This window comes from Lissotriton vulgaris, chromosome 8 (assembly GCF_964263255.1).
Source record: "Lissotriton vulgaris chromosome 8, aLisVul1.2, whole genome shotgun sequence".
Lineage (NCBI taxonomy): Eukaryota > Metazoa > Chordata > Amphibia > Caudata > Salamandridae > Lissotriton > Lissotriton vulgaris.
In genome coordinates this window covers 16,887,925-16,899,162 of record NC_141696.1, presented here as the reverse complement: position 1 = coordinate 16,899,162, position 11,238 = coordinate 16,887,925, and the positions used below count along the sequence as shown (strand labels likewise).

Here is an 11,238-nt window from a genome sequence, read left to right as displayed (position 1 = left end):
CAGTGAGTTGCAGAGTTCTTATGAGGGCGGTATGTCATTGGCGTTGGCTTTGGGCTCTGAGGTTGGAGAGTTCATTCACAATGCTGCAATGTTGAAGAGCTCATTGCTATTGTGTGCGTTGTTATCCAGGTGGTTTTGATGGAGTATCTCTTGGCTAATCTGATGAGGTGGTGATGTCTGCTGGTGGCATCCTTGTGGAGTGCGTTCATGAAGCCATATCTTCTCCAGTTTCCAGAAGGCGCTTTTGAAGGTCTGCAGCTCGTCGGAGAGCCAGGAGGCTCTCTTGCAGGCATGGTTGTAGGAGGGTTTCTTGAGCTGGGCGAGGGTGATGGCGCAGTTGTGGATCCACTGTCTGAGGTTGTGGGCTGCGACGTCTTGGTGGGGGGATGTCGGTGGGTGGGTTCAGGTCGAGGGTGGTGATCAGCTGGTCTTCGGTGACTTTGCTCCAGCTGCGAGGCAGCTGTTGGGTGCGGTGGTGCGTGGTTGGTTTGTTGAAGGTGAAATGGATGCAGCGGTGGTCGGTCCAGTGGAGTTCGGTGGTGTGGTTGAAGGCGACGTGGGTGCCTGTGGAGAAGATCGGGTCCAGTGTGTGGCCAGCGGCATGGGTGGGTGCGGTGACGAGTTGTCCAAGGCCGAGGTTGTCCATCAGGGTGGCGGAATTAGCGTCATTGTTTTCGAGGTGGAAATTCAGGTCCCCGAGGAGGATGTAGTCTGTGGAGGCGAGTGCGTGGGTATTGGCGAGGTCGGCGATGGAGTCGCTGAATTGTGGTCGGGTCTGGGTGGTCTGTAGATTAAGCATGGGCGAATTTTGCGGATCTCGCGTTCGCGAATTTTGCGGATTTGCGAATCCGCAATCCGCAAAATCCGCGAATTCCCGCGAATTTGCGGATTTTTTTTTTGTGTGTTCGCAATTGTTTCTGCCAGTTCGCGAGGATTTGGTACTAGTTCGCAATTGCGAACTTACTTGTCGGCTCGCAACGGTCGCGACTATGTTGTTTCTACGTCTGGTTCATCATCACAGCCTCCCAGCACCCTCTGTTTTACCACTGGCACCCTCTCTTTGACCCATGCCACCCTCTGTTACATCAATGCCACCCTCTGGTTCATCATCACTGTAGAAGATGGGGGGGAAAAGCAAGCCCACCTGCCCTGCTTGAACTGACATGAATTAATTTGGGGTTAGTTTATTAACAACACCTGCCCTGCCCCAACTGACAATAATGAATTAGGGGCTAATTAATGTGTCACTGAAAGAATTTAAAGTTCCAGCCTGGCACCTGCTTGTCTGCTCCTTTAGCTGTAAATCAGGACCTTTGTGGCATACAGTTAAGGTCAGAGCAGGGTCACACAAAATAGTTGCAAGCAGGCAACCGAATTCTGGAGGGCCCCCTCAGGAAGCACTACAAAGAATCGTTACAAATCATGAGGTTGACCTTTTGCACCTGCTCATTGCTTTTGCTTTTGCTGAAATCGTTTTTCGGTTTTTTTCGCGCTATTCGCGGGGCGCGGCGTCGTGCGAAACCGACCGCGGAAGCCGCCAATTTGTGCGAATGAGCATTTTATTTTTTTGCGGCTTGTTGTTTCGCGAGTTTTTTTGCAGTATTCGCGAGCCGCTTGCAGCGCAACACGCGAATTTACCCCAAGGTCAAGTACGGGCGCGGCCATTTTGTTTGCGTGACGTATTTCCGTTTCCGCCCGCTATGTATAATCTTGCGCAGTAAGCGCATTGCGAGTAGACGTTCGCACGAGATCGCGCGGGAAATCTAGAGGTTCGCACGAGATCGCGAGGAAAATCTCGCGCGAACTTACTTTCGCGCTCGTGAACGGGCGCCGGCCATCTTGTTTTTCATTCATTTCCTGTGTCTGGGCATGGTGTTTAATCCTCTTGGTATCTTTGCCATCCTTTGCTTGTTTTCAGTTTTTTTTTTACGATTTTGCTTCTTATCTATCCCTCTCTTTTCCTAGCTGTATATTTTTGTCTTTTCTGCTATTTTTCTTTACTTTTAAACTACTTTTTTAAACTCTTTTCTTTTCTTCTTCCCTATCCTATTCTTTCTTAATTTTCTACTTCTTCCTACCTTACCTGCCCAGACCATGGTCAAGCCAGGCGCCGTGAAGCTGCCCAGGCACTTGAGGGCCGCAGCGGCGGCGGGGAGTAGTGCTGGACCCAGTGCCAGGACAGCATGCAGGGAGATTGAGGGGGGAGCAGGTGATATTCAGCCCGGAGGAAGTGGGCGCGCTGGTCTACTTCGTCCAGCGCCGCCTGCCCAGGACCATCGCGGGAGGCGGCAGGATCGCGGCCGGCGGCTACAACATGCGGGAGCGCCGGAAGCGGCGGGAGAAGGTGTGCTGGGCCATATCTAACCTCTACGGGGTCCAGCGCACCTACAGCCAGGTCACCCATTGCTGGACGGACCTCCTGGACCGCGAGCGCGACCTGCTGGACCAGCTCGGCTTGGAGATCCCCGGGCTTGGTGAGTAGTAGTAGCCATTTAATCACTCACTACTATGATGTTTTCTCCTGCTCTGTGTTGTTGTATTGCAAATATTTGTTTTTTACATGGAGCAAGCCAATAATGCCGCTGATGACGATTACATTGTAGTTAAATTATATTTCAAAATCTTCTGTGCATTTCAGGTGCACTGCTCAGTGGCGTTGCTACTATGCTTATTTGTTTTCTATTTCGTGGTCTCATTGGCCTGAGTAACTATTATGTATGAGTGTACTTTACAGAACTGCGTAATGCTAGACACTAGGGGGCAGATTACATTTACAAGCCCCTTGCGCCACGTTTACGTTGCCTTGCGTGACGCAACAGCGGCGTAAACGTGCCGCATCCCTGCGAGTCATTTACAGCATGACGCATCTAGGGAGATGCGTCACGTTATAAAGCCATGGGCCTGCACCACAATGGGTGCGTTCCTAGTACGCAGGGTGGGCGGTCCAGCGGCTGTGCGCCTCGCAAAATTGCCTGCGTGAAATGTACAAGATTTAACGCAGGCACTTCTGCGACGCTGCTACGTCAATTCAATTCCTTATGTCTGCTCGAAGCAGGCGAAAGGACTGACACAGCATGTTAAGTATTGGGTGGCCATGAGCATTACTGGAGTTGCATTGCGTTGGCGACGTGACTCCAGCGATGGGCCGCTCTTACGTGACGAGATGCGTCACGCAAGTGCCTACCCTTGCGCCAGGGCGCGCCGCATTGTAAATGAGGCACATCTGCCGTGTCGCAAGGGTAGTTTTGCGTGACGCATTTGATCTGGCGCATCTCTGGAGATGCGCCAGAACGCGTAAGTAAGTATGCCCCTAAGGGGCAGAATTGCAATTACCGTCGCATCCCTGCAAAGTAGCAGGGATGCGCCATTAATTGTGCGGCCCGCTACCACCACCAAACATGGTGCGCCGTATTTGCAATGCGGCGCACCATGGGCCCAAAACGTCACCGAAGCTTTACTGCTGGAGTTGCGTCGCAACGATGGCGCAGCTCCATCAATGCTCTGGGGTACCCTATCTCCCCAATGCTGGGTCAAGCCGTACGTCTGCTTCAAGCAGGTGCAGGGTTTGTGTGACGCATCATTGTCCTAAAGGTGACTGATTGATATTTTGTAGATTTCCCTCAGCCACTATTAGGATGTGTTCCAGCGCAGGAATGCCCTCGCTTGCGCCGGAACGCCCCCTGATGGCGCAGGGCTTCATAACGGGATGCATCTCCCAAATGCGTCACGTTGTTATAATATTATACGCCGCACCATGGCGCCCTTTTTTGTTTAGCTGCTGCGTCACAAAAGTCACGCAAGAACGGCGCAAAAGAGCCGCAAGGGCTTAAATCTGCCCCTTCCTTTGTAACCCTGACAATAAGAAAAATAGTGGCGGTGGATTGATAGTTTGACTATTTAAATGACTGGTAATGTAGCAGGCAACTGTTAGTGTTGTCACTGATCTGACTGAAATCACAATGGAGTTTGTCTGTCACTTTGCATCTTGCCTGCGGACTGCGGACTGCCAGTCCTAGGTGAACGTTTCAGTACTTTGTTTAGTGAGTTACGTGACTTTCGAAGTCACAGGTCCGCAAATAAATGAAAAGTAACCATAATCAATATAATTTCGCGGAAATATTTTGTTATTGTTCTTTTGAAATGTTTGATTTGGTTGACATTGACAAGCAACAATCATCCATGTTTTCTGTTCTTTCTTTCATGTTGTACGTCAGCTCCCCCCAGGGGCGAGAGGAGGACACAGGAGCAGCAGGCGGCGGATGCTGTTCAACAGGGCCAGGATCGGGCAGGCGAGGGCTCCTCTGCTGGCCCCAGTAAGTTTTCATTTTAGACTAGTACCTATTTTTCCTAGCGTTCCTCATTTGACTTTTTTCAAAATTGTCTTTGCTCTTCTTGTAGACTGTATCTAAATTCTTATCCTGCCTCTACTATGACTCCCTGTGGTATTACTAGATTATTCTTATTAGTCTGTCTGTGTAGCTAACTAAGATTGCACGGTTGGCGAAACTCCCATGATTCTAGTCAGCAATAGCTCTATCAACTTAGTGCAGTCCTCTGGGATTGTCCATAATGTCTTTTGAAGTGTTCTATCTGGACTCATGCTTGCAAAAATTGCAAAACCTTTCGCTCAGTCACTCTAGTCTGGACCAAAAAACACAGATTGTATTTAAGTTTAAAAGCTTTATTAAAAGTAAACACATTTATTAAAATGAAGTCATAATAAAACTAAACGTTTAACTGATAATGGAAAAGTGGTTAGTGCTGACGATTAATTGAAGACATTTCTTGTGGTCGAGCGGAGCTCTCACCTGGTTTCAACTTGATCTTGTTGTTAGAAGTCCATCTTCTGTCTGTGTGGAGAAAAATGGTGCGTGTTAAAAAAACAGCCTTCATCAGTTGTGCCAAAAAGTGCAGCAAGACAACCTTCCCTGGAAAAAGGGACATTTTTTTTAACTTTAACGTAGACAGTCACAAATTACATTGTTTTCACATGTCTTCATTCCTAGACCAAATACTAGTGACTAGTGAGTGCTTTATTCTAACATTGTTAAATGTACTTTGTAGGTGGAACATCTGGTGGCGGGGCCAGTGTGGAGGTGGTGGTGCTCGACACGGAGGCGGAGGCCGATTCTTCAGGGGAGGAGGCGGCGGCGGCGGCTGTGAGAGTTGAGACGGTGGTGGTGGCGGCCAGAGGTAAGCTCTTATATATTCCTTACTTATTGAGATTGAAGACTAGCTGGGAAGGCAAGAATATGAGATGCATGGCTGGGTGAATGATGAAGCAATGATGGGTGGAAGGACAACAGCCTGGGTGGGTGACACAGAAACTGTATGTGTCCATATACCTGGATCATGCTACTATCTGACTCTTAGATAGCATATGTGTATCTAGAGCAGGGGTACTCCTAGTACGGCCCGCGGGCCGGTGGTGGCCCGGCAAGCCTTCCTTGGCGGTGCGCAGACCTTGCAGACAATCACTGCTCCCCCGGCCCCCACAGAGCAGAGGCTTTTTTGTATTTCACCTGTTAGCGCCCCTGCATCTCCACTCTGACAATCACTGCTCCCCTGGCCCCCACAGAGCAGAGTGGAGATGCAAGGCCACAAAGAGGTGAAATAGAACAAAGCCTCTGCTCTGTGGGGCCGGGCAAGCAGTGATTGTCAGGGTGGAGAAGCAGGGGCGCTAAAACAAACAAAGCCTCAATAATATGTTAATGGTCTTTTAAAGACCTGTTAAGTACTTTGGTGTTGTTGTCTGTGTGTGCGCGTTGAGGAAGCGGTCTCAACCCGGGCTGAAGGCTGACACAGATAGACACACACACAGTGAGATGACAGAGGGGGAGGGAGAGGGAGGGCAGGAGGGAGAGAGAGATGGAGGGAGGGCAGGAGGGAGAGCAGGAGGGAGAGAGATGTATGTAAATGCTGGGTCTGGTGGCTCAGTGGATGAGGGCATCTGCTGCAGGGACCTGTGTGCAACCTCATGGTCACAAGTTATCGTTTTGCTTTAGCCCCGCCCCCTCTGACTCCGCCCCCACCAGTGCGGCCCTCGGCCCCAAACTACACTGTAAATGTAGCCCCTGAGAGAAAGTTTGTGAGTACCCATGATCTAGAGAGAGTAGACGGTCAGTGGATGAACTAAGTGTAACTTTGAAGAGCATGTAACACTGCACCCGCACGTCCGTTCCAGTGTAGGAAAGGCAAGGAAAAGAACTTTTAATTTTGTCCAAATACTACCATAAATAGTAGCAGTAGTTTGTATTGCAAGCACTGCATAGATCCGGTTATTATGGTGGCCACTCCCTACCTCTCTTAATAAGTTTAGTAGTACTCAGTCATTCATGTGTGGATGTATCACTGGTCACTCAATAAAAAGCAAAGCACCTAAAGTCATCCCATATATAAGCAAAAACATCCCATGTGAAGTGATAGATAATCAGATTATTTATCTTCTTCAATTTTCCATTTCTAGTACTCATTTCCACTGTAGGGTGAAAGTTAAATTAATTAAGCAGTAGCCCTTGAGTTGTAACAGAGTATTCTCAGTGCCACCCGTAATAGAAAAGTAAGAGCTTCACCACCTGCATGTACTGGACGGGTACAGTAACGCAACGGCAACGCAAGTCTAGGTCACTCCTCATGGCGTGCGTCTCTTTTTCTCGGGTGCAAGTTTACTGCGCTGGCATTATGCCGGCTTGCAGAAAATAACGTACCAATTTTCCAAAACAAGAGATAAGAAGAAGAATAAGACTGGTGTACTTTCATAGTCGACTCCAATGGAAGTCCACAGTGCTCGTAGAATTTGTTCCTTAAACTCCCACTAATGTTAGAGCAAGGATGAAGAAGTGTGAGGTTAGATAGATACTGGCCTCAATAGTTATGTAATGCGCTTGCAAGTTGCTAGTTGTACTGCAACACAAATTTCTGCTGAATGATTGAGTTAATCTTAAAGAGCATTGGTTACAGACTATGTCTTTCTTTCTTCATATAGGTTCTCCTTCCAAACGAACAAGGAGGAAGGAGCTGGCTAGAGCGGCCCGGCAACGGAGGATCGAGGCCACTGTTGCGGAATATCGGCGGCTGGTGGCCCTGGAGGACGTGGAAAGTGTGCGGTCGACAACTACAACAACGTCGTCTGCATCGGCCTCCGTGGCCCCACGGGCTGCCACCCAGCACAGTGGTCCACCCAGACTGAGCCGGGCTGCCAAAGGCAAACGCCACCGCCGAGCAGCAAGGCCAACAGCTGCCTCTCACAGGCATTGCACCTGCAAGGCAGTGAAGGCACGCCTGCGCCGCACTACCCTGATGGTGTCCCGCCTTCAGCAGGAGCTCGCCTTGCTCCGCGAGGAGCATGATGCCCTGGCCCAAAAAGTTAACAGCATCCACCCATAGTGTCCCTTGCCCCTTTTTTAGAGACTTTTGGGGGGTGGGAATTGGGAGTTGGGTTTTTGGGGACTTTTGAAGGACAATCGTTGGGGTTAGGGAGGGTCTTGCGGGAGATTATTTTGTTAGGGATATAAATATACTTTTTCAAACTTTATCTGAGCATACCTGTTTTTTACTGCTTGCCTGGTGGGTGGGGGTTTAACGTTGACTGTTTTCCTGAAAGTTTAGTTCCATTTTCTTCCTTTAAGTGTAAATGCCCAAATGTTTTCAACACTAAGTGCCTCTCACAGACTAAGTGAAGTGAATCCAAGAGTCCTAGGACTTTAGTAGTACTACCTTCAGTCTCTCGTCTCTCGTACTAATACTCCATTATACCCCCAAACCACCAAACGCTTATCTTACCTGTAATTTGTGTTTGAAAGTAGGGCTAGACCCAGGGCTGGCTCCACGGGAAACACCGAATAACGTTGGCAATCTTGGTCGGATAAAATTTCCTCATAGCGGTGGTACTAGTGGTGTGACACAGTGGCAGTTGCATGCCTATGAAAAAAAAGAAAATGAAATCTGGTTTGTCCTCCTGAGCAATTCAACGGTACAACTGAGAATATAGCAGGTGACAGAAGTACAGTAGAGCAGTGCCACATTGTAGCCTAACAAATGGTAAAGTATAACTACTAATTCGGTTGAAGTTCTTTCACATTAGCAATGGTTCTTTGTCAAGCAGAGTAAGAATATATCCTCGGATTTCTTCACCAGCCTGTTGCTATCACCTTATCCTCCCCACCCAGCAAGTGTGTGGATTTATTGCTGTAATAATAATTTAGTCACACATCAATCAAAACCACCCAGCCCGGGGGAAGAGGGTTAGGGTTTGAAAAATGGATGGGTACGGGGGTTTTTGGGAAAGGTTTTGGGAGACAAGAAAAAATAGCACAGCATAGACAAACTATTGTGAACATAAACAAATCTTTGGGTACAAACCTATCCATCAATCTTTGAAAGTGCATGCACTACTGCATGCATGTCAGTGAAAAGTAAGTAGTACATTCGACAACTGTGGAAAGAAAGAATGCGACAGTACAGGGCCTGTGTGGAATTATTGATAACGATATTCAACATAAGGTCTCTGTAGCCAGATACCCGAGAGCCTTGCTGGTCACTATAAATCCATTCACAACAACACTCAATGGGGTTGGTCTGGAAGGTGTCAGGTTTACTCCCCGTGATCCAGTCGATGCAAATATGGTTCCACCTCCAAATGTCACCAACACCCAGAAGTGTAAACACAGGGTGTTCGAGCCATTAGGCGGGGGAGAAAAATAACAAACTAAAATAAAAAATGTGGGATGGGTAAAGGTAGGGTCAGCAGGGAAAGGATACCTGTAACAGAAGACAAGACAGGCATCAGTGAAGTGCTGTCCTAACATACAAGGGTACTCTCATATAGTCTCACTAAATAACCAAGGAAGTAGACAAGTACCTGAGCACCAAGAAAACATGACCTTGGATAGGAAATACTATAGCCCTTCTGCCACAATCTGTGAGAAAGGCCTAAGAAACACATAAACATATAGTTAACGAACACACTCCTGTCGCACCAAACACACTCGCGTTATACTAAGACATCAAACCCACTACTCACAACATACCACAAACATGGTAGAGGACTCAATGTACAAAGGGGGTTCCAAATAGTCAAAGTGTTGGACAGGCCACATGAAGGGCCGCTCTCCTCTGGCTCAACCAGGCCCGAGCCCAGTCACGCAAGTACCACACACCACCATTGCACGTCCTCCGTCCCCTCAGGGACCCCGGCCCTCGAACATGTTAACCTCGTGGGTCCGATCCACTGCCGGCCCACGCGCCCAGCCCGGGCCGCCATCTTGGACACTTCACCACGAGGTCGCCTGGCCCCCGATCGACCTCAACCCTGGGCCTAGCCCGGCCTCAGACATTCCGGCACCACCCTCCTCCCAGGAGGTGAGCGGGCTACTTGGCAAGTCAATGGGAGAAAGAGGTGCTGATGGCTCTCCCCCGCCCAGGGCCGCTCGCCCATCGCCTCCCCGAGCGCTGGCTCCACCCCCCTGCTGGGTGTCTGGACTCCCTCATCCCGGACCTCCCGACCTCCAAGTGCGAGGGTCCGGACATCAAAGCACACCAGCCCTATAACTGGGGCAGCTCCAGAGCAGGAAGATAGTTGTATCTTGGAGTCGAGAGACGTAAAGAGGAACTCATCCTGGACGGACTACTGGCGCTGCCGTAGCTCTGTCCTGTGCACCATCGTCCTGCCTGTTGGCGCTGCCACAGCCGTCGTAACCTTCATCTTTCATCGTCGTCGGGACCTGCTGGCGTGGCCGCGGACCGTTGTAACCGTCATCTTTCACCGGGACCTGCAGGCTCCGCCGCGGACCGTCGCCTTCCTTCATCCATCTCGGGACCTGCTTGGCTCCTCCACGGCCCGATCATCTAGAACGCCGAGCTCGAGGATTGAGAGCTATTTTGTACTCATTGGTAACTAAGACTGTCCCGCTACCCTTTCCCTCAGCCAGAGCTCAGAACCGAGGGGACCCCTGAGTCCAGACCTCCTTGTATCATACCATCGTAACCTAAGAATTGCATATAAAGTCTCGTTAACCTTCAACCTTGTGTGGTGTCCGTCTGTGGGGGGGAAGTTACTTGTCTGTACAGTCGTTGGAGACGGCTCTCCCTGGAGACCTCTCCCCGTAATCTCGGCCGACCCTCCCGGTCCGTCTAACACAAAGCAAAGATGTATGGTCCAACAAAAAGGAAGAGGGAAACGGTAGTGTGTAGGAAGCAAGAACTACAACACTGCGCTCTCTAAGTAATGACCCAGTAGAGAATCTTTGGTGAAGGTCAAACAGAAAAACGTAGTTGCTGTTGCGACCACCACTGAATTCTGCCAACAACACACCCCACGGTGCACTACACAAAGAGAACTGGGGTAGCCTGTAGTTACCTCACTACATGCCCAGTTATGGAGGTCCTTTGAAATACACAGTTATACAACGGAGACGCGTAGTTGTCCTTACTACCGCGCTCCATTTTAATAGTACAAAAACGATCCCCGATGTGAACGCTAACACGTGGTATAGACCGCCACTGTGCTCCGCCACACACAATTCAACCAAACAGGAATTCATCAAAGCTAGAATTCTGTTAGAAAACAGTCACAGAACCTCCCTTAACAATCCGTTCAGGCAGTAATCAGCTGACCGCACGGGCGGCCGAAGAGTTTAGAGCGGCTTTACCTGAAGACGCGTGAAGTCCATCTACCGCCAAGGACAGAACACGGAAGCGCTCCCCACTGAGCCTCAGGGGGGGGGGGAAGGTGATAGTCCACAGGAGACACAATAGAAAAGCATGCAGAGCGTCCGCTCTCATGCCGGTGCAGAACAGAAACCAGAATAACGCGCAACAGGAAGCGCGTCTGTTCCCCAGATAAACTTCCTGCAAGTCTCCCGCCTACTCATGGGAAATGTAGTTTCATAGTACGGTAGGCGCTTAGGGGCTGCGTAACCTGACAGAAGGTATAGTAGATAGAAAAGGAGAAATTGCTTTTTTTCTAGGTGTCCCCTCACTCACCAGGGTTGCCCCTTGGTGACATGCTTCATCATTGGGGCCATCCCAGTCCTCTACGGCCTGGGGCGTGCTGCGACTTGCGAATTACGTAGGAGCACTTACAAATGACTATGTGTGGTGCAGATGTGATAGTGGAGTGGACTAAGTGATGTGTTAAGGGATCAATGTAGAAGCCGAGAGAGAGACAAGAAATGCAGTCACAGTCAGAGAAAAAGGCAAGGGATACTGTATCTATGTGGTTGTAGTGGTCCTGTTGGA

General features: G+C 49.6%; 1 protein-coding gene across 1 annotated transcript in view; it reads left to right on the top strand.

The window, feature by feature from the left end:
• Positions 1-207: 207 nt before the first annotated feature.
• The window catches only part of LOC147693240 (tyrosinase-like), a 125,538-nt gene continuing 114,507 nt past the window's right edge, over positions 208-11,238 (top strand). Inside the window, exon 1 of the mRNA XM_086935885.1 lies at positions 208-378. Coding sequence (XP_086792011.1) covers positions 208-378 — 171 coding nt within the window. The remainder of the gene's footprint in view (positions 379-11,238) is intronic.